Source organism: Nestor notabilis, unplaced genomic scaffold (assembly GCF_000696875.1).
Source record: "Nestor notabilis isolate BGI_N333 unplaced genomic scaffold, ASM69687v1 scaffold24011, whole genome shotgun sequence".
NCBI lineage: Eukaryota > Metazoa > Chordata > Aves > Psittaciformes > Psittacidae > Nestor > Nestor notabilis.
The window spans coordinates 15026-39133 of NW_009913702.1; the positions used below are offsets into that span (position 1 = coordinate 15026).

The following is a 24108-nucleotide window of genomic DNA, read 5'->3' on the forward strand; positions in this document are numbered from 1 at the left end:
AATTTTGGTCAAACTCAGCATGCTTTACATTTCTCCCTTGTTTGCCTCAAATCTTTGGTGAGCTACACCTATCTTTTAATATTTTTTTTTTTTTTTTTGTACTAGAAGAAATTGCATGTCACATTTATTGCTTTTTCCAGGGAGTGGGGTTTTATGCTGAGAGCTTCGTAAAGAATGCGAAGCTTGAATGCATTCAATTCTCAAGTGATTGGGAATGTCATTGGTATGGTCAGGGTGTAAATCTTGCAGATGAAGAATGGCTTAACCTTTAAAAAACTTATTCTTTAAAAGTAAAAAGGGTCTACAAAGTCCAGACAAGCCTACAGTGTAATGAATTGTGGCTAGACCATGCTCTAAAGGAGACTGCGGCTCAAAGCAGATTGAGTTGAATGGGTCTTTCTGGGTTGCAGCTTTGTGTATTTCTGTAACGCTTTGCTCATTTGTTTTCACAGGGCAGTTTCCTCGTTTTTTCCAGCTGGGATCATTAATCAGGACTGAACACGGGGCTTATCTGATCTTCTGTGGTTTTTAGAAGCAGGTATGTTGGCAGGGAAATGGATGTTTTATTGGTTGGGGATGGGGGAACAACAACTTCATCTATGTGCCAGAAGGAATTGTAGGGTTAGGGAAATACTGCTCATGTTTCATCATGTGTAGCATATACGTGTTGCTTTCTGGAGAAGGCAAAGCTGATGAGGACTTTGATAAGGTTTTTCAGTCCTTCATTTGTAAAGCTGGATTGTGCTGTCACCTGGGCATAGAGTAGCTTTGTAAGTGGCTTTGAGAAGTTAGTGATGGGTGGTGTTGTCATCCTAAACCATGTTTTATGTAAAAGGAGCAGAGATATGTTAAAGTTTTTCATGCTGGTGTCTCAATACTGTCTTAAGAGTTTTGTCTTTCTACTTTAATGTCATCAAGTAGGAAAATAATTGTGCAGTGTATGAAGAGCAAAGTGCTGTTGCTCTGTGATCTTAATCTGACCTCTTTACACATATATTTTGATAGCTTTTAAGCCATGCTGAGGACTTTTCCTCTCCGAAGGTGGTTGCTTACTCACTTTGTGAAGCATTTGCTGAATGAGCAGGCTTTAGTATTTTTAGCCTTTCTGTTAAATAATGATAAATCCATCTCAGCTGCTTTGGAAGAACCAGGCTTAGATAGGATTATTAATAGGATTAATAAACAACACAAAGACTACTGTGGTGGAAAATAATGAATAATGTCATGTATAGACTACAAATCTCTTAATATCTGACGTGTACAGGGATGCTGGCATGGGGCAGCCGTGGCATTTTCTTGGTGCTTGTGTTTGGTGCCACCTATTGATAGGTATCCCATATAATTTGTTCCATTTTTGAACAATAGGTGAGTTATCAGATTTCAGGTGTTCGCTTTGTGCTTTTTCTTGTCTAAATTGATTTCTTTGGCTACTAGTGCAGCTCCTTCCCTCTTCAAGGAACTATATAAAAAAAATAAATAAAATTAAAAAAGGATGTATTAGGATAATACTGAGAACCTGTCAAACCTTTCAGACTTGGTATCTTGATAAACGTCTATTGCTTTATCACTCTCTGGATAGACATAACTTAAATCTCTTGCCTGCTGCCTTGTTTTGTTCTTACTGTTGACATCACTTGTCAATAGCACTCAGTAAATTGCTCTGTGGAGTATATGCTTAGTAACATAATCCAGTCAGCTTATTTGAGTTGACACTGCACAGAAATATGGGATCATTTTATTCCCCCTTCAGAAAGCAGTTCGCTGATCGTAGCAAGAAAGAATATGACCACCTTGCACATTTACAGGCTGCAAGTTTCCAAGCAGAGCCATCTGTAGCAAATCAGCATAATTCAAATCTTCCCACTGGAAACTTACTTGAGCAGGACTGGTGATACATCTTTCTCCACTTTTTGCTTCTGTTATCTTCGTGCTAAGTAATGTGGGTGGTAAAGCCTATCCCAGCAGCTGCCACTGAAGTTTGCATTACTTGTGACTCACTCAGGAGGGCCTATGTGTAATTTTAAACTGTTTCCACACCCAGATGACTTTCCCTTAAAAGTGATAATGAAAATAAAGTGAGGGGAGAGGTTGGTAATGACTACAGGAAAACATTACATGGGAAATAGTGTGTTTGAGCCTGCTGTCATAGTCTTCATTAAGTGTGCCTCGTGTAGTGTATGCCCTTATTATTTACCTAAGGTTCAGGAAAGCAGATTTATAGCTTAATATAGGACCAGACCCAGTTGTGTGAATGAAAACTAATGGGAGACCTTTAGTCTGCAGCCACTGCTCTAGAGGAGCTGTGCATGGTGGAAGGGTAGCTGGCTTACACTTCCATCCACAGATTCCTTAGCAGGGTTACATTTCTTCACACATTACTTCTAAGAGGTTAATTCAGTTTGTTACACTGCTGTACTACTGGATCATTTGAAGCACCATTATTTTCTGAATTTGAAGTTAAGGTTTTTACTATTGTTAACTTAATAAACATGCTCCAAACTAATTTTCAATAGTAGCTGAAGAGAATGCCTGAACTTTTTTATTTTCTTTGTCTTGGTAAACACCCTATTGTGGAACTTAAATAATTACCAGATACTCAGACAACAAAGTATAATCATGCTCTGTGCTGTAAAATTTAGATAGCATAGTCTGTTCATACTGTAATGTAATTACTTTCTATTAAAATAGAAAAACAAAACTTCAGCTTTATAATGATACAAGAAAGGATGATAAACTCTATTCCATCTCTGCTCCTCTTAGCTCTTCGTTCTCTCCAAAACCACTTAATACATTTTATTAACATCTACAAAAGTGCAGTGACCTTTTTTATACGATATAAAAAAGAGAGAGGAGAAAGACTTACTTTATTCTATCAGCATTTGTTTAGCCATTGCAGTCTTGATGACTGGGCATTCTGCATCCTGTTCTCATGCTGGTTGTGCTTATTTATGGGAAAACCCCGAAAGCACAAACTTCTCTCAGGGTGCTTCTTTCATCTAGTTGTTAAAATTATCTTCTACTTGTGCAGAGTGGATGTAAGAACAGACCATGAGCTAGCAGGGATGTGAACATCAGCCTCTTTGAATCTTTGAGTTGGATAGGTAGGGCCCAATTGAGCTGTTAACGTTTTTAAGGGTTCCTCTGATGAAGCACATGATTCCTTAATCCCCCAGGCTATTAAATGCTCTGCCCAATGGTGAAAAACAGCTGCTTTGGCAATTAAGCTTTGCCTATTATTCCTGTTATGCCCTATTGTCTGCTGTAGTTTGTCTTTTTCTGTTCTTTTCTCTTCAGGAAATCAGGAGCTGGCAGGAGGGGAATGAACCGTGAGGGCGTCCCCGGAAAGAGTCCGGAGGAGATGTATATTCAGCAGAAAGTGCGAGTCCTGCTCATGCTGAGGAAGATGGGATCAAATGTAAGATGCACCTTCATGGCCCTTCATACTTTGTAGCTTTCCAGATAATTTTGTAGTAACTTTCATAGTGCTTTCTGAGAAGGGCAGGTGATGGTCTGGTTTTATTGTTGAATTGTTTAAGCCATCATTGATTTAACCATTATCTGCAGCTAAACACAATTTCTTTTAGCTTAAATATTATGAGGCTTGTGATGCCTGAAACTAAATCTGAGCTTCTGATCATTCTCTGTGTACAGCAGAGTTCTTCATTATTGGAAAACCAGCAAAATAAAGCAGCTGTTGTAAGGCAACTGTGAATCTCTCCATGAACGCATGATGTGTCCTTGCTGAAAATACAGTTTGCACAAATCACAGTTGGCTAAGCTGTTGAAGAGTAGAATAGAGGCAACTGTGACATTTCTTGTTGGGAAGTGGGAGATATCTTCAGTCTTTCTTTGTTCTCCTTTTTGCTGACTGACTGTACCTTTCCAGCTCACCGCTAGTGAAGAGGAGTTCTTGCGCACGTACGCGGGTGTAGTGAATAGCCAACTTAGCCAGCTTCCTCAACACTCAATTGATCAGGGTGAGTACTGCATTTGTTTGCCTTGTGTTTGCTTAATCTGTGAGAACAGCTTCAGGAAATACCAAATTTATGTTCCTGTATTCCCACAATGATATGCCACATACTTAAACCCATCCTGTGATCTGGGATATTGCCTGCTATAGTCTTCGGAAGAGAGCTATAGTGTCCTGTTCAACAGGTGTTTTTATTCTCACAGGTAAAGTCACTCTTAGCTATACCTAAGATTCATTAGGATGAAGAGCATTGTTTAACATCTTGTTCTCTATAACTCAAAACATTGATGGCCATAGTCCCATGGGCTTAATGCATGTGTGTGTGTATATATATAGCTATATATATATTCACGTATAGCTGCATATATACACATATACATGTATATATGTGTGTGTGTGTGTGTATATATATATCTTCCTACTCTATGTAATAATTAAATAGAAACAATTTTTAACCTGATTGACTTTTTGCTATAGTGGAAGTTAAATTCAGGTATACATAGGTCCTGTAGTTCTACATGTATCTTGCTATATTCAGTGTGGATCCTCTGTATAAGATGACTTTCATCCGAATTTTGTATTTATTCTTAAACTGGACGTCTGTGCTTAAAAAGGAACAAGACTGGGGGTGCCAAACACTTTCTTTGTAGGCTTCAAACTGGGAGTTTTAGAACAAAACAAAATGTAAAGTAGATACAGATTTCTAAGGTGCAAAAGCAGTTTTATGCATGTGATAATTTAGTTACTATGACTCTAGTTGCTTGATAACACTTTTCTCACAAAAGAAAATGGAATCATCTAACAACATCTTTTTAACTTCACATTTCCATGAATGTGGAAGTGCAGTGTTACTATTCCAGCAGAGAAAGAGGGAAAGTCTAGCAATAGGAAGAATTGGTTTCCCATCACATTTCTTCAATTTGCACGAGGTAATTAATTCCAGGGCAGGGGTAGTAGCCATAGGTTTACAAATCTGCTTTGGTTTGTTTAGATGCCTATTAAGAGGATAAAGTACCCGCTGCTTTTGTGAATTCTTTGCAGAGGTTTTGGTAAACAATTGTGTGGTGCTGCTCTCTGAATCTACTGATCTCTTCTGAACCTGAGTGCTTCCATCTGATTTCTTTTTCTCCCCTTCACAGGCCTTGTGCCAGATCACATACATTATGTAGAATTTAAGAGAAATTGTAAAATTCGTATGCCAGAACTGAGTTGAGTAGAAATTTAATATACATCTAAGACATAAAAAACCCCAAACCATTACTTGCACAAACTTGCTCTTCAGTTTTAAGCCTGGGTGTTCATTCCTCGCATAGCTGGGGGATTGATGGAGATAGAGATACTTGTATATTTTGGCTCAGAATTCTTATACTTTTCTGCCAGTCTAAAGCACAAATTTGCCTTTTTGTCATCAAGAACATACAGACATGTTCAGTTAAGACTGACTGATTTGCAATTGGCATTTTTTAGCGTTATCCCTAACATAGTTCCATTTCTCACAATGAAAATACATGTTGAATTACCTGCAGTTTGGCAAAGAAGAGATAATAAAAGCAGGAGTCCAGCGAGGGAACACAGATGCTTTGCACAGCTGTGCTCCTGCACAGCTTGATCTTTCTTGTCTAAACTGTCTGCTTTTATTATCTGTAAAATCAGGTTTTCTCACTTTGCCGTGGGCTTTGGAGAGTCAAAAAAATGAATTTTGACATAACTTTCAAATGTAATCAAAAGGGAGACCAGCAGTTACTTGGTCTGTTTGTACACTCACTCACCGTGCAATACGGGAAATGTAAGAGCTTCATATATTGTTCAGAAAGTTGTCTTTGTCCCATGTTTGAACAGATGCTGATTTGTCTGTCATTGTTTTCTTGAAGTCCTTGAAGATTCTTAAACCTTTGTCCCCAGGGCAGTGAAGTCCTCCCTGCTGGTGCTTGCTGTGATCTCATCTGATAGTCCTGTATTGCCTGGATTTGATTCCATAATCTACCTTAATCTGGTGGTTTGACCATTAAGATTTTTCTTGGTAGGGGAATAAAGACCAAGGAAAGAAAGTAGATAAATACTTAGAGAAAGGGGAAAGGATGTTGGTTGTTCTCATATTCAGGTATGCCATCTCTCCAAATGAAATTAGTGAATAGCATGAAGAACAAATGGAAATGAGGAAACCTAGCCAGGTACCTTTTCTTTTGGTGAAAGGTGAAGCTTTGTGTGCTGTATAGACATAAGCAACTGTAATGTATTGCTCAGGACTTTGATTTCCTTAGAAATCACTCCTGGTTTCTAACAGTCAGATGTGATAATTCTGCTCTCAAGTGTGTTGGCTCTTGTAGCAGTGGTTATTGCTGTCTGTACCTTCAGGTAGGGTCGGATTAGGAAAGTATTGGAGAATACAAACCGCGCAGGTGTCCAGTTTTCCATCGAAAGGGAGATTCCATTGCCACTAGATGGCATTATCTTGCGCTGAAAAACCCAAGCCCAAGTCCACACACTGAAGTACTGAAATGGTTTGTGTCCTTCAAGATTGCTTAAAGGAATTTTCTTCCCTACTTTTATGTTGTTTTCATTTAATCTCCTCTGGAGGATTTTTTTTATTCTCCTTTGTGCAACTTGCCTTACACAACCAAAAGGTGCGTTATTGAAGGGATAACTTACAAAGAGGTATTAGTATGTTAGTGGATTTCACAATCTTTTCTTTCAGTAGTAGGACAGATTGTTCTCTAGAGTCGTTTTCCACCAGCAGGCATGCAGAAGACAGAAAGCTGATTTCATACCCCCATTTCATTCCAAAAAAGGGAATGACATTCCTTGGCCTTAGCACTCCAAAAGCTTTGTTAGAGACCTGCAGATTTTTGTGTGTCACTTAAAAATGCTGAAGTCTGGCTCCAGAATTACAGAAAGGTCGTTTTGCTTCTTTGTTTTGCTGTTGTATTTTGAGAAAAGTACAGAGAACGGATGGTCTGGAATTTTCTAAGTGTATCACAGCCTCTGTTACCGTGTTCATGCTTTTGTTTTGTTGTGTGTCCATGAAATACTGCCTTAGAGCAGCTGGCTGGTGGCCTCATAGTACTGACCTGAGGTAGGACTGCACAGTTTAGCACTGTATGGTGCTCCCTGCTAGAGCTTCTGATAAAGATCTGTCAGCTTCTTTATTGACTCTATTTGACCACAGGGAGTCACTGCAACCTATGTGTCCAAGATAGTATGTGCAGCAGCGTGACAGTGCATTGAAGAAGTTCACACTTGTCCCTGCTGAATTCAAGTGCTTGTGCCATAAACCTTCAGTGAGCCAATATTCATAACAATATCTCTGACATTTAAAGTTTCTCCCTGATAATCCACTTACTGGCTTAGGGTTCAGCTGTAGAAGTCAGTTTTGAGCCAGAAGTGTGTTGGAATAGCTCTGTAATTTCCAAGCAAGCCTGAAGTCCAAGGCTCCCCTTTAGTTTGTGCATATCTTTACAGGAAGAGGAGAAATTTCAACTTTCTCTTTTTATATCCCATCTTGCTTTCAAAAGGAATTCAACAGTTCAGCCATACAAAATTACTGTGTTTTTAAGGTTGTTGATAGATTTCCTTTTACATTTGAAACATACATTTGGAAGACTTTCACCCTTGAAGCATCTGCACTGTATAAGGAAACTCAAACTTATTCTGATTGCATTAGTGAGTATCTTTGTGTAGATCAGGTAGTAATGGCATGTCCAGGGCTCTCTAATGTGCTGTAGCAAGTATCAAATTGAAATCAGTGCATATCTTTCTAGTATGTGTTCTAAAGTCTTGACATTCATAAACTGCAGCATATATTAGAGCAACAGATCTGTGAAGGATCCAAGACGGGAAGAGCAAGGAATGTTTAGGTAGTTCCAATATCTGGATTCTGTTCATAGTTTGTTATCTTAGCTGGTTTTATTAATAGTTTGGTCTCTTACCCATTCTCTTCCTCAGCTGATCCAGGCAGTCGTGTTACATCCCTGACAGTTATAAGGCTTATCTGATGCATTAAGAATACTTTATTATCCATTGAAAGGTGGGCTGGTAGCAGAGAGGATGGGATGTCAGTATCCCAGGAAAGCATGAAAAACAGCTATAAAACTCTAAGCTAAGGTGTTTAATACTTACATTTAGAATTAAGAGAATGAACATTAATGTCATACTCACTTTTTTTAGATCCATTTTATTTTTCCATCATTGCTGTAATGTTGGTAACACCTATATGAAAGTGCAAAATACAGGGCATTTTTGTTTACTCAAGGAGCTTTTTAGCTAACATCTGTGGGTTGCTTGTTATTTTGCTTTTATGGCTCCAAGAATAACTGAAGAACCCAAAGGCATCTCTGTCCCACCAGTGTATAATGCTGGCGAGTGGATGTAATCATGAGCTGTTTTGAGATATCAACATATTACTTGTCTGCCCTGCATTGCAGCAAGAACTAACGCAGCTCGGGCTCATTAGGTTTCTTGAGCTTGAAAGGATGAAATTAAGGCTTTCTCGCTTATTTTTAATACAAGCAAAATGCCTCTCAGGAAGTTATATACACAGAAGCATCTCCTGCACAAAACACCCTGTTTCCTGTGTCCCAGTTACTTACATTTTAATGGTAGGCTAGCAGTTGGCTTTCTGAAGTCACTGCTCAGGCAAATCTGCAAATGGAAGCTGTGCAGCTAGTAAGGATGATATGTGAATTATACTAAGACCTTGGTGATTACTGCTCTGTTGTTCCTATAGCAACAGGGGTGTCGTGCTGGTTCTTGAGGCAAGCTCGTCCCTTGGGGAGGGCAAAGCTGTGATGCAGACACATGCCTCGGCTGGGTTAGGCACGTTTTCTGGCTGGTAGGACATGAGAAATGAACCCGGGCTGCTCATGGAGTTAGGAGGGGACCATGCTTATGAAGAGTCAGATAGTGGTGGAGAAATAGAGAGGGAGCTCTTCTCAGTGAGGCTTTATTCTTTTGAACACAGTGCTTGTTTTAATGTGCTCCTCCCCTCAGCAGGGCTTGTTGTATTTTTAGAATGCCAGACTAGGATACTGACACTGGGAACTGCAGAGAGAAGTTAATGTTTAGAGGATAGTTCCTGGGAGGTGATTGAAGAAATGTGTGTATGCAAAGATCCTGAGGCAGCCTTCTGAAATTCATGACAGGTTTAACCTTCTGATCTAGAAGGGCTTTTGGGGTTTAATTTTGCAGGTAACTACAAACAAATCAGGTGTATGTATGTATTCAGCATTTAAAGAGCACTTGGAAATAGCAGTTGTTGGATGTGTCAGCATCTTCCTTTGTGCTAAGGTAGTGTGGTTTTAATCCAGCTTGTACCATCCTGGCTTGATGTCACTGTAGCTGAGTGCTTGCTGTGGAAAGCATTAGCTTCAGCCCTCTAGGTGAAATTCTCTGATTCTCAGGTGAACTGATGAGCAGTTGCATGTGGTGAGCTCAGTGGCTGCCTACAGTCTGTACTGCTGTGCTGTAAAGTCATTTGACCTTCAGAACATCTTGGCTTGCTAAGGCTGAAGTGGAAGTGCTGTAGAAGAGCTATTATAGGCAGCAATCCAAACAACTGCCACTAGAACACAATTGCAGCAGGATTGTTTGGAAGTTAGCAGGGTAAGACTGTAGTTACTGCTTTTTAAGGTAGGACATAGGCCCACCAGTTAGTTCTTGTGAGTTTCTAGGAAGGATGAGGGTGGTAAAGTGGAAGGCAGAAGAAGTGGAAGAAGTATTTGCATGTCTGGAAGTTTGTGGCAATTAATGCTTTGCTCAGGAAAGAAGATAGGGGCTATTTTATTGAGTATATGTAAGTCTCTGTATCAGTGTTGAAGTACATGCCCAGAAAGGGGACAGCTGTGGAGAGAGAACTCATATGTATAGAATGTAGAAGGTCAGGTATAAGTGTGCCTTTTTCATTGTTCTATACATTAATTACTGGAAGTGCAAAGCTTAATGAAGGATGTGCTAAAAGTAAACTTGGTTCACCATCCTATTGTCTTAGTTGCTGGCTTTTGGCAACATGCAGATTAACTTTATAACCTGTGCTCTGCTTTTTGCAGTTTTATTTTTACTTGATTAGAAAGAAAACATCCGCTGTAGGAGCCAAGTGGGACTACAGCAGAAGCTCTATTCACTAGTACTTTAATCCCTGTTTTCCTTTGACCACATAGAAACCCCTGTGCTATTCTCTGGAAGTGTTTGTGTTTGAACAAGAGCATAGGCAGCTGTAGAATTGTTTAACGAACAGACTTGTTAGATTGGTTTCATTTAGTTCTGGATAGTTTGGGTTGTAGGACTGGACTTGAACAAAACCTGCTTTTGTGCCGAGAAATGTGGATGTGAATAACCTCTTTCTGGACAAATATCACCCTTGGTTTTTTGCTGTAGGACATCTTCAGAAATAATCATGCTCCATAAGTGGCTTCTGGAAGGTTGAGAGCACTGATGAGTGGATCTCTTTCATTTGCCTACTGTGCTCTTACCTTTCCTCAGTTCAGCAGAGGAGTTTTCCATTCAGGTCATTGAAATGCTCAGCTAAAACTGGTGGGAGGTTGTTATATTATAACTAACTACTCAGCTTATGGAGTGAAAGTATCTTCCCTTTGAACAAACTGGTTCTGGATCTGGGAAATACAATTAGCTTTTACATCCCAGTCAAGAGCCATGATGCTCATGAAGAATGGAGAAGTGCTGAATAATGAAGTGTCTCTTTTGTTAGTGAACACAAGCACCAGGAGGTGCAGTACCCACATGATACGTGTGTTGAAAGTGACTGGGCTGATACTGTCTTGGAACCATTGGTTTTGATGTCAAGTAGAAGGTCCTGTTTGTGCTAGCACCAGATTTGGTAGCCTGCAAGAACTTTCGATGTGGCTGCTGTTGTTTGGACAAAGGATGACTCCACTTTGTAATAAGGTATCACTTCACTAAGGGTAAAATTGGATCTTTAATGTGGGAGTGAAAGAAATCAGCACAGGCTTGAGACTTTACTGCAAGATGTTGTTCTGTTGGGTGTTGTGCCTTCAGGTTACCCACGCACTTGTCTACCTGGAATGTATTATTATCTTTTATTTGATAGATCAAATTGTCTTTTTAAAGGCAACTGCCTGAGGCTTTTGCAAATGCTGGGTTGCATGTAATTCCTGCAAATGAAAACATCAGTGCTTCCACCAAATAACAAAAGGAACTGAGGGAGCAGGAAAGAAACCTGTTCAGAACTATGTATAAAATCCATTCTTTGCTAATGTTGTTTAAAACTCTACCTTAAGACATAGAAATATATCATTGCTAATATTTATCTTCTTTCTTTCTTCCTTTCTAAAAGGAAAAACTAGAGCCCTTTTGCCACCTCTGGTCTCTACTGCTCTCCTGTTCATTCCTGTTCATTGTTTTGCTGCTCCCTGGTGTTTTGGCAGAACTTTCTAACTTTGCATTGCCATCACATTTCATAAGTATGACTACATTTCCAGTATCATTTATGAAAGTATTAAGTAAAATTGGTGCAAAGGCCAATTGTTGAGCAAGCACAGTTGTAATCTTCTTTTCAGCCCAACAATTATTATCCCTTCAAATACAATTCATCGTCTTTCCTTAACCAATTGTTTACCCATCTTGGTTCTTGTACTGATTGTCCATCTTAATTAAAAAGTACCATATGGGAAATGATGTATTATAAAGAGCTAAAGAACATCAGAGGGCGAGCATGCTTTTCACTGATAAGATAAAAAAACCATACACACTTTGTTCATGAATTCAAGTAACTTTAAAACTGTGGTTATTGTCATTACATTGCTGGCAAAACAAGGTTGCTGCACACAGATTGTGCAATTGGCTTTGGCTGTGAAGGCCTGAAACCTGAATTGTAGAATCCCAGACTGGTTTGGGTTGAAAGGGACCTTAAAGCTCACCCAGTTCCAGCCCCCTGCCACAGGCAGGGACACCTTCCACTAGAGGAGGTTGCTCCAAGCCCCTGTGTCCAACCTGGCCTTGAACACTGCCAGGGATGGGGCAGCCACAGCTTCTCTGGGCACCCTGTGCCAGCGCCTCAGCACCCTCACAGGGAAGAACTTTGCCTTATATCTAACCTAGATCTTCCCTCTGTTATCTTAAGGCTGTTCCCTTTGTCCTGTCACTACATGTCGCAGCAGTTAAGTTGGAAGTCATAACAGAATTTTAGACCCATTTTCCATCCACTGTTCTGTTTCTTCCTTTAGGATGCATGTAATAATATTTCAGTAATACTACGTGTATTCAAGCATTTTCCACACATTTACAGTGTATTCTTTATTGTGCTCTTGCTTTTTCCTCCAAAACACTGTTTTAAACTAACTTTTTCTGTTTTCCAGTCATATCAACAAGCTCTATTTATATTTCTTGTACTCCCTCCCCTCTTCCTATTCCAATCCCAGGCAAATAGCAAGTTCATACTGACAGTGACACTGGTACTGAAGCAGTGCCAGGTGGGCCTATAAATTAGAACAGGAGCTGTCTGAGTGTGAACCTGCTCTTTGTCGATAGCTGTTGTGATTGTGAAAGCCAAAACCAACTGCAGAATTCCCGACATCCTTTGTGCCTAAAGCTATTTCTGCTCATCCTGTGTTTTAAGCAGCGGGGTGCTGGGCACAGGAGGCAGAAACACTGTTGTGTGTTTGCATGATGATCTGGAATGAAATTTCCTTTTTGATGTGAAACTTGTAAGGATGCTTGTAAGAATTGTTTCATGTTTAGCCTGGAGAAGGGGGAGATCCTGGGAAAACAGTCAACATCTGTTAAGTAATCCAGCTCATCCCTTGTGCTACTGCGACGTCATCTCTGATTTTGTGGTTGCCAGGCTACTCCAGCTGGAATTGCATAGCAAAGCCTCCTCTCTTTAAAGGGGGATGCACGTAGAACGCAGTGACATAGGTTGTGCTATATGTGCACTTGCTTTAACGCTTCCAAGTGTCATTTCTCCCTCCTCTTTTTAGCACAGAATCCTTGCAAATCAAATCCTTCTTTTTTTAGGGGCTCGTAGTTCTTATGCATTTAAAAACAACAAAATCAACATGGCAACTTGTTAATTCAGAGCTGGATCCTAGTGCTATATATCATTTATGTTTTGATCAGGGAAGAAACAGTTTGTGGAGGAGATGAAAAGGGAGATGACTGCAGGGCTTCTGAGTGTTGGCAGGAGGGTGCTTCAGAGCCGGTTTTGATGTAGTTCTAGAAGACAGGGGTCCTGCTCATGAAAAACAAACTCCTGCTTGGTCCTTAATATTTCCTCCTTTGAGTGTGTATAAAAATAAACTATGCAGTGTATGAGAATAAATGAAGTTGCATTTCATAAGCATTGATTTAAGCTTTTAAGAGTATTAGTAAGGGGAATTTACAACCTTCTCCCCCATTCTTTGGCCACTTTTCCTTCTATATTGCAATATAGATATTAGATAATTGAGAAATGGAATTCATATAATTATAACAGATGAGGTATTTTTATTATCCCTCTTTTTTTATCTTGTATGCAGGTGTATAGGCAGAAATTGCTTGGGGCACAAAGCTGCAGTCTGCTTCTTGATATGCTTTGAGTACAAGATGGAGAATTTTTACATGCTGATGCTCCATCTAAATTTGAACTTTCCAAACCCCAGGAAGAGAATCCTATAGAACCGATCAGTTACCTGCATAGGACAGGCAGTCAGTGTTGCTATTGTCATTTCCCACTTTGTTGTCTTTTTTTCTATTAAAGTTTCTATTAAACGTCCTTTAATAGAAGCTTTGAAGAAAAACTTGTTAAGCAGAATTATCCCAGGCAGACCAAAATAGTGAATGAAGGTCAAAATGTTCATTGTGAGTCATCTGTTGCATTTAAACATTTGAATGGAGATGATTTTTAGCAGTTATATAGACAGTGACTGGAGGATTCATCATGTTTTCCAATCAGACAGATAAATGCTGTTGGAGGATCTGCAGATGAAAGAAGGCATTTACTTTTATCTGACTTTCTTGGGGTAACATTTTTACAAGAAATTAAGATTATTGCCCTCAGACCTTCAAGGTTGTTTTCCAGCTCTTGTCTAGACTGGAGATATTGATTGCTTTGACACTAGTGTATGATACTTTTTTATTTCCATATTGTCCTGAAGACATTTCTCTTGTTCTTCTGTTAAGCCATGCTCTATAGTTAGGAAGTGCAGGGAATGGATTTTTTTAATGAAGATCTCAAGATATCTTTGAAGAATGAGAGCTTAGCATGGAGTGTGCTTTACAAGCCTTCATCAGACACATTTCTGAAGCCACTCAGGTCTTTGTACTATAAAATGCCCACTCAAAAGATGACACAAGTTTGGGGAAGGTTATAGGAAGGTAATGAACATCTTTCTGTGCTTTAGGTATATGGGTTTTGATGGCTGAGAGTTGAGAGCCTCAATTGGAAAAAAAAAATCCAATAACTGAGAGAGTCCACACACAGCATTCTTCTGGAAAAGATTTCTTCAGGCTAAGGATAAAAGCATTACTTACCAAAGCTGTATCTGTTCCACGGGCAGATGGAAGCCATCGGTTTGAAAGAAGAGGCCGCACTTCGTTAGAGAATGGAACATTTTCAAGACATGTTGGTTTATAAAGGGTGTTGGGGGGAGAGGAAGCAAACACCTTCCAGCTGGCCTGTTAAACAGTTTCTGTACTTAAAAGCAGAGAGTAATGAATATCTAGATATAAAGACATAAAGTATATCTAAATATCACTTAAAAAGGGCATTGTGGTGCATAGGGCAGTGTAAGTTTTACTGAAGGTCAGTAAGTCTCCTGGGCTATGCCAGAGTCTACAGGAGCAGAAAGTAATTATCTCTGCATGCCCATGGTGACAATCCCGTATTTGTTTGGGGTTTTTTAAGTCTTGCTGCTTAGAAATAATGTGACAGCAAGGAATTCTTAGTTTTCTTTAAAAACAAACTGATTTCTGTAGGCTTGCAAAGGAACATTTTAAATCTGCTGTTGAAATGTTTAGACCACATTGGGTTCCAGTCCTAGAAAAATAAGAAAACACAACTTTCTCTCTGTGCTCTTTTTCCTTTCCTATTGTTTTTATGAATGTGTAGAATGACAATTTGGGTATTGCATCTATCTGCTGTGCTTCAAAGGAAGTAATTATGGCACACGTTTTCCTGTATCCATTGTTATTACAGGTGCTGAGGATGTTGTGATGGCGTTTTCCAGATCAGAGACAGAAGACAGAAGACAGTAACCACAGGATACCTGAACAACACAGAACTGGAGAGGGCAGTGAGATTCCTGAAGATAGAGGAGGATGGCTGAGCATTAATAAGTTCCTTTGCCCACCCTAATTGTTCCTTGGTATTCCTTCTCCTTTGTAATTCTGTTTCCCTTTGCCCAACCCTCAGAATGCATCTCACAGCCATCTATTCCTGTAAGTTTCTGCTACTCAGCTGGGCTGCGTTAATTAAGGACAAACCTAAAGGTGTATTTTTGATTGGCTCAGAGGGACAGGCTGTGGTTACCTAAAGGAAGATGGTTTTTCAAACTTGACCAATGAAAACCTTTTATCTCACGTTTTATTTTATATTTTAAAGGAAGTCTCTTGACATCCTACTTCTAAAGAAGCTTTTCATGCTGAGGTGCTTATTTAGGTCAAACTTGTGAATTTGAAGAGGGTTTGATTTGGCTGCGTAGAACTGGAAGCAACTTGTGGTTGGTTGACAATGCAAATGTTTTCTCTTCGGTTGGCTTGCAGGTATTTTGCTGACTTCAGCATTTTCATTGCCGAAAGCTGATGTTTTGGTGCATTGGTTATTTCTTTATACTTACTGACGGGGGGGAAAAAAGACAAATGTGCTTTGCAATATTTATTACATCTACACACATATAAATGCTTGCTTTTGGGGGTTTGTTTTGGTTTTACTTTGAGGGGCTTTGAAATCATGGTTTTGATTTCCTGTTGGCTGCAGTGTTTCCGATGCAATCAGTTTTTCCATACTCGTCTGCTCTGTGGCCTCGAGCTCTTTTGGGAGCATGTGTCGAAAGCATATTTAGTTCAATAAGTCTACCTGTTGAAGCTGGAACATGGAGATCACCAGCCATTGCGTGCTGCTGTGCGGGCTGTGCCATGAACTCCTGGTAGACCTGGCTTCAGGTGGCTTCTCTCTTTGCTTCTGACAGAGGAGCTGTAGATATTTTGCAGGAATTGCAAGAATGAGATCTATGGCTGTGACATGAATTTGCCAAATTTGTATAGAGAATATGTGAACTTGTTTAAAAATACTACATATGGTTCCACTTTAACCCTTTAATTGCTGCACAAGAGTAGCTCTCGCATAAAGGAAAATTAATGATCGTTAACTTAAATCCAACTTGCACTGGGCTTTAATAAACTAAGTTTCTAGTCACTTGAAAAACTGTATGTGGTTTGGCTCCTTACAAGTGTTCAGTGATACGGAAATTATCTGGATCTGAAGGTAATACCATTTTCTTTAGGCACCATTCCAAGAGGCAGTAGCACTGCATTAAGCTGTCCAGTACTGAGTGTGCAGGTGGCAGACACTCTTGCAGGGCCTTAAAACAGACACACGTGCACATCTACAAACTGAAAACCCTGCAGTGAAATTCCCAAAGTGCACTGACTGTTCAGGAGCCTGCACATGAAATCTCCAGCACTGCTGCCTAAAGCCTAGCACTTCATTTGCTCTCCTGTGTGCAGGTCGTTTTTACAATACTTCTGTATGTTCCTGTGAGTTGCACTGACTTTTAAGATGTTTCAAAACCTATTAAAGCAGAACTCCTTGTTCCTTTTGTATGGTTGTTAATTATTGGAAGTGCCAATTCCAGAATCTGACTGCGACAATGTGACTATTTTCATGGGAAGAAATTAATGACAACAGGATGCTGTTACGGTCTCAAACTGGGGAGAAAACTTGAGAGAAACCATGGAATATATGCAGAAGGAAGAATGGGCTTGTGAGCACAAGGAGGGAAATGATCTTGGGCAAATAAATACTCTGTGATGAGAACAACTGTACATTGCTTATGGAAAAGATCCTTGTGATTCAGTTGCAGCTTTGTAAAGTTCAGTGTGAAAGTCAATCTTTTACCCCTCTTTGTTGGGGCCAGATAAGAAATTTCTTCATTAAACCAGGAATGAGCCCAAAAGATTCTTTAGATTTTGACCTGGTTGCCTGAAAGGCACTTTAATTTTAACTTTGGTGCAAAGGAGGGCAGCCCTTAAAGGGTTAATTTAGGGGGATATGTGTGTTTCTGGCTGCTGGCTGAATGTATGGGCTGGATTGTGGTGGCCTGTCGTTGTCAAGCTAACATGCATCCTCCATGTGTATCTATGGCATTTCTGGGCTGTTAAATCTTTTCAAGGAGAAAAGTGAAGTGTTTATGTGGTTTAATCTTTTCACTAAAAAATGTAACTGTTGGGGGGAATAATACAGTTTTTAATAGCTTCTCTTGTTTCTTACTGATTTATTATACTGTTAAACTGCCAAATGGAAAATACTTGTTTTGCCTTTGTGGAAGACATAGACTCCAAACTTGGAGTTTTGAGCAGTATGTTGAGAAGGATATATTGAGGAAGGGTGTTGTATAATAGCATGATATGGGACTCAGAAGCTGGAGGAGATGTAGTCTTTGAGAGTATCTGTGCTTGTGTTGGTACCTGTGCTTGTGCTCTCCCCTCCTCGCTGGTGGTTTCTTAACTTGAAATCAGGGCTGGAGGATACATAATAAAGAATTCATACGTGTATCAGGGAGACAGTAGTGGAAAAGAGGCTTTCCAATATTCCCCTTGAATTACATTGCGAAGTATTTATCTTCTTGCTGTGAAAACTAAACCCCTATGACAAATATGGAGCCCGGATTAGTTGGGAGGTAGAGAAACCTGCACACAGTCCATCAGCACAGTGGGTTTGTTTGCTGTACATAGCAATTTCTCTAGCTTTACCTTTGTGCTTATGCCTTTTCAAGCAAACCATGACTAAGAAGAATAAGAAATCCAATGTTTTAAAGGTCAGAGGTGAGTATAGAAATATTGAAACTGAAATACATTTGTAAATAGAAAAGGCTGTGTAGTTAAACTACCAACCAAATAGTGCTTCAGGCATTCAGTAAGGAAGTGTAAAAGCTTTAGATGTGTCTTCCAAAACCAGGACACATCCTTTGGGTGGTCTTTTTGAGAGTTATGTTCCTTTAGATATTCAAAATGGGCTGTTGTGCTTCTCTCACCAAGCTTATCATCTAACACACAGTGTTTGCCAGAGCTTGAGGAAAAGATTTAGAGCTGAGTCAAATACTCCTCTCATCTCTCTCACAATGAGTAGCAATTGCTGTAGTTATTGGTGAGTCATTGTGTCTGTGCGCATCGCCTCTGGTAAATGAAAAGAGACTCCACCATTCACATAGACCTTTAGATTGATTCTCCCGGGTTCTAAAATAAACCCTGGAGTTACAGAGGGACACTTTGGAAGGAGCTGTGCCTGAAAGAAGCTGGACCTCTAATAAAATCAAATTGACTCTTCTGGTTTTTTTGTTCCTTTTCCTATCTAAGGTAAGTAGTTACTGTAAGCTGTCTCCTCTTGGCTGGTCAGTGGCCTCTGTGAAAGTTTCTAATGCTTTACCATTAAATTTGTTTCAGTTCCATAATTCACCAGCAGCCTAAATAGTTCTGGTGAAGGCTAAAGATTAAGCGGCCGATGAAATTCAAAGACCCCGTCACCTATAGAAGAGATCATCCTAAATAAGACTTCAGGGTTGTATATGATACACATTTCTATAGCTACTCAGAATCTGTTACAAGAAGTCTGAAGTTATCAGTGATTTATAATGCAAGAGGGGGAAAAAAGGCCAAAAGTTGAAAGGTTTGAATCGATATGTGTAATGTCTGATGGAAGTTATTTTGTGAAAGATACACTGAATGCCTGGGCAGTGAGGGGAATGTATGATTTGGATTACTTAAAGATCAGTCCTTCAGCTTTCTTCTTGGTCTCTTGCCTCCTAAAGGACTGTGTGGCAGAGCTGACAGCAAAAAAGGCTGCAGGGCACTGGGACCAGCAGAAACCAGCAGTGCAGTAAGAACCATTTCTGGAGGTTTGAGAAATCTTCAGCTGTATTCAGTCTCAACAAAAGAAAGAGCCCATAGTGAGTAAGCATCTCTTCCCCACTGTTACTCATCAGTATCAGAGTGTTCCAAAGCTTAATTGCTAATAAAGAGCTTTTAAGAAGCTTTGTTAAAGCTGCAGAATAGTTGGCTTAGGTCTAAGAGTAATAGGAGCACTAAGAGTGTTGCACAGTTGCTGCCTGGTGGGATATTTGCTTGGCACAGTCAGTTTTTAACTCAACTGACAGCAGTCTTGTACACATCTAGCCTCAGCATCAGCCTGTTCAACACTGGAATGAAACAGGACCTCTTGGTTACTCAGTGCTGCAGCCAGAGGTGTGTGTTGTATGCAGGGCAGATCCTTCCCTGTTCACAGCATCAACAGGAAATACAATTGATTGTTTAATTTCTTTTAGGTGGAATGTTTCCATTTGTTTTATTTCACCTTCTGGCACAGAGTAGCATTAAGAATCCTGTCAGTTGGGCCTGGATGAGTTATTTCACTAAACTTAGGCAATATGAATGGTCTTGCACAAAACTAGCTTTTAAAGGTGTTAAAGTCTGTCAGATTTTACCATGATCAGTTTTCCATAGTGCATCCTGCAGGTTTTGTATCTGTGACTTCTTCAGAGCTGCAGTAAATAGGTCACTGGATTACTGTGGTGCTTCCAGATCTGCCTTAGACCTGCTGAGCAAATACAGTAGGTCTGTACAGCTTCCCTTAAACCTCCTTGTTGCTGATACTTTTCACAGTTTGACAAATCTAGAAGTGCTGTGTAACAGGGAGGGGCATTGTTGTTACTTACCAAGGCAAGAGAGGAGCTTGGATCCATTCCCTTTCAGACTTTAGTAGGTTCCCATACAAAGACAAAACAGACATCACCTACTGTCTTCTGTGCTCTGCTTTCATTTTCTTTGCAGCTGGTTTGCCCTAAGCAGAATTCCTGCAGTTTGTTATCAACAACCTGGCTAGTTTCCTTTGTAGCCTGAAGCACTTCAATCTGGGGGATTGTTTATTCTGGAAAAGAGGGAAAAAAGAAATTTGAAGCTTTATAACCTGGCCTGCTTACAAGCTGCCTCATGTATCAGCATGAAGTAGGTACATGCACAGAGCTTTTTGCTGTCTTGATGCGTTCCAGGTTAACTCTCCTTGCTACTAAATGTTGATCTGTGACCAGAGGCCTGTGAAACTCTGAAAATAGACTTTAAGCCTTTGTTTAACAATTACAGTATTAACTCCAACCCAGGTGTGGACTGAGGCATCTATAGTTTTCTTTAGTTTTTCACCTGAGATGATTATTGCTGCCCTTTTCAGATGCAGTTTTAATGCAGCAATCCCTGCAGGGTCAGAACATGATCTTGTCTGTACCTGTGACAGGAGCAGCTGGAGGCATGTAATTCAATGCATGGCAAGCAGCTTTCTCCCTGTGTTGTGCATGTCATGGCTACACATGAGCTCTTCGGACCCCCCCAAAGTAAAAGGCCCTTTACTTATTGTGAGTAACACAGCTGGTTAATAACTCATTTTTTACTTAAAGTAACCTTTAAGTTGGTTGAGTTGAATCCTAAGGTTACATCTGCATTCTGAGCTGAGTCTCTGATACTATTAAGGACCCATTTAGCTGCATTTATGTCTGAATAGGTATTCAGTAGTGTTCTTGACTTAACTTTGGGGTTTAGCCCCAAGCAAAGAGTTAACTCCTTGCATTTTACTTGCACTCCACACCACTTTTGTGTAGCTAATTTCAAATTTGTAAGACAGGAATCATAATGAAGTTATGCAAGCATGCAGAGTCTGCTGCTGACGCTGTAGCCCACATGTTGTCACATAAAACACATTCCCATTTTGCAGTGGGGTGAAAGTAATTTCACTGCTCTTCTTGGATGTGATGTAACTCAGTGCTCTCCTGGTGCATGCAGTGTTCCAATTAATGGAAGAAACAAGGGTGATTGTTCTAAAAATATCGTTCCCCAAATGGGGAGAATTTTGTGGCATGAACATGGATAATGTAAGTTCACATCAAGGCTTGATGTAGAGATACACCAGAACAAGAATGTGGCTCCAAAACCTTGCTTTCTAGCTGTTCTACCCCTGGGTTTTGTTTTAAGCTGCACAAGAGCTCAAAAAGGGCTTTTTTTCCCTGCCCCTTAATCTGTTCCTTCAGAGAAGCTAAATACATAATTGTGGTCCAGAACTGCAGAGCAACTTGAGACTGGAATTAAAACAACTTAATCATGTCCAGTTTGCCAATGGGAGCAAGGGAGGAGGGCACTGGAACTTGTCGCTGTCTTTATAGTGTAGGGTAGGACGATGATGGTCTCCCTACTTTGTCACTGATGGCTTTTAACTGTGTGAAGGGATGGAAAGTTCCCATGATTTCAGAGGAAGGATGCTGCTTCAGAAGAGAGCAGCTTTGGATATTGGATATTATGAACATGCATTTGTCCCATGAAGTAGGAGAACGCATGAAGTACTTGATCGTGGAATGATGTAGAAGCCTGTGTTGCTGCTGAGGAAGCACTGTAATCCCTTTCCAGCTTTACTTGTGACCTCCTAACCAGGGGGCACAGTGTAAATTGCATTGAATGTGATTGGAATGGACAGTGGTAGCCAAGTATTTTCCTTCAGTCTTTCATCATGTACCTCAAGTGCCAGGAGCAGACAGACATCAACCATGTGTCGCCTGATCGATGTCTGCAGTTAATGCCTCAAGTGTGTGCCTCACACCTCTCACAGGTAGGCATGGAGTTCACTTGTGCAAGTATAACAGTCCACAGCGTAGTCTGTACCCTATTATATTTAATGGTTTTAATGGATAGGTGCTGCTAAATCTCTGGGGGGTGTGTGAGGAGGAAGACGGGCAGGTCAGAAAGGATTGAATTTCTGTAGGTGGAAGCAGAAGAGGAGGTTACTGCCTCACTGTTGTATTCTCATAAGCTTCTTTGAGCCTGGAGAAAGATGATAATTAAACTAGACAGAATCTTAAGCTTTTGACTTGCCTCGCCAGCAGCACCAGACTTCAGAGCCTCCCTCTAAAAGGAACTGTGCTGCATGCTGGCTCTGTAGCATGCTTAGCTGCTCCTACCATATGGGCGTTCAGCAGAGCCTTTTGGTTTAGTCTGACCTTGACCTTCAGGTCACAGTCTTCTGAAACTAAATGGGACATTTGGATTGAAGTGTAGGTACATGATCATTTTTACTTGATTTTTTTTTTTCCCTCTCTAAATGTAGCAAGGTCTAGATGTCAGAGGATTGGAGCAGTGCAGGGAATTACATGCAGTCTTTTCACTTTCAGTGCTGTTGTCAAAAGGAGGAGGCAGGACTTTGGTAGCTGAGAATTGTTTAGCTTAATTACATACCAGTAACAAACAGGAACAGCAGACACTAAAACCAGCAGAGCTCAGATAGGTATCTGTTCTAGTAAACGGCTGACTAGCATGGTACCACTGCTATGCGTGCAAAGATGCACAGCTCATGTTCTTCTACAGGGAACGTCCTTTCTTCTGTCCTTAGAGGTTTAAATAGAGAATTTGTCAGGAAAAGCACCATGGCTTTAAGTACTGGTGAGATGGATCATAGAGAATTAGGTTTTCGACATAGTAAGACCCTAGTCCTGGTAGCAGCTTAAAGTCACCACTTTGAATTCAGCTCAGTCAGAAGGAACTGTGTCAGGTTGCTGTAGGGCAAAGCCACAAAAATGTCTCAAAAACACAAGTGCTGTTAGATATGATTTAGGGATGATCATCAACATTCAGTCTGCAGGATTGAGTAGTGACTTAGTTGAGCTTCTGCTACAATTAAATTAGTTCTGTAGCTCTAAAATGACACATACTGACATCTTTGCAGGAGAGGCCACGCTGCTGTTGTGATCTGACGGATAGTGCCTTCTGCCGCCTGGGTAGAAAGAAGAGGTCATGTGCGTTGTTTCTTCAGTCTCCTGTCTTGACAGAGTGAACAGAGTCGGTTCCTGTCTGGACCTGAATAAATCTTTATGAAGGTTGTTAGCACCATTCTTGCTTAGAGCTACTAAAAAGAGAAGGGGAGCAGTAAGGCCGGAAAGAGAGAAATTAAAGGGGAAAACCCAGTAGGTTATAAATGCATTTTCCTCTGTGCTGGAGGTTAAATAATATTTTATGCATTTGACAGAGATACTGTGATTAAGGAGCTGTCAGGCAGAATGAGAGCTGGGCAGCAAAGGGAGCGGAGATGCTTGAGGGAAAAGGGTATAAAGGCGTTCTCATGCTGAACTCTCTTGTGCATATCTAGCGTATGATGTGTGGCTTTGTGTGCCTTTCACTGAAGAAAATGGCTATTCTACACGTACTTAGGAGATATTTTCCCCTTCATTGATCCAATATCTTTTCTGTCTGAGCTGTCTCACTGGTTACTAGTGACATTACTTTAGAAAATGGTCAAAACCACTAATCTGCCCTGTTACTTCAGGGGCTAGGATTAGAACTGTAGAATGGCATATAATAATCTTGTACATAAATCATGGCTTTAACAAATGGAGAAGGTGTCACATTGTTCCATTTATCCTGTTTACTCTGTGGCAGAAACACCAGCTCCTGTGCATCTTGCTCAGTTTGAGGAGGGCTCAGTCACTGCAGAGCCCCTGGAATTTTAGGTGTCATCATATACCTCCTGTTCACATTGGTGAAAACTGGGCACTCAGACTCATTTTTAGATCAGGTCAATAAATACTTGACCTGTCACGGGCTGTATTTTAATGTAACATTACACAGACACCAGCATTCCCACAGGCTCTTCCTCATGCTGCACGAAGCTGCCAGTGTAAGCTGGGCTTCAGACAGGATGATATGCCTGTCTCATCTCATAATCTTTTTACTTACACTCAGTGGGCAATGTGTCATTGAAGCAGCAGTAAACATGGAGAAATGGGTGCTGTTAGAATGCAGTGCAAAGCACTGTGCTTAAGTCATTCAGCACAACGTGGGATTTACAGCCCACCCCTTGCTTCTTTTGCAGAAGACACTTTGTCCTTCCCCTTATTCAGCTGGTCCACTTTGACACAGAAGAATAGTGGATAGATGAGAAGGAGGAAAGG

The 24108-nt window shown here is 40.4% G+C and overlaps 1 protein-coding gene across 1 annotated transcript; it reads left to right on the top strand.

Moving 5' to 3' along the window:
- The first annotated feature begins 504 nt into the window (after nt 1–504).
- Nucleotides 505–15807, top strand: CTNNBIP1 (catenin, beta interacting protein 1). Its single transcript, XM_010023326.1, has 4 exons — nt 505–538; nt 3295–3415; nt 3887–3977; nt 15114–15807. Exons 2-4 carry the CDS (start codon nt 3320–3322, stop codon nt 15170–15172), a joined length of 246 nt encoding a protein of 81 aa, XP_010021628.1. The 5' UTR covers nt 505–538; nt 3295–3319; the 3' UTR covers nt 15173–15807.
- The last annotated feature ends 8301 nt before the right edge of the window (nt 15808–24108 follow it).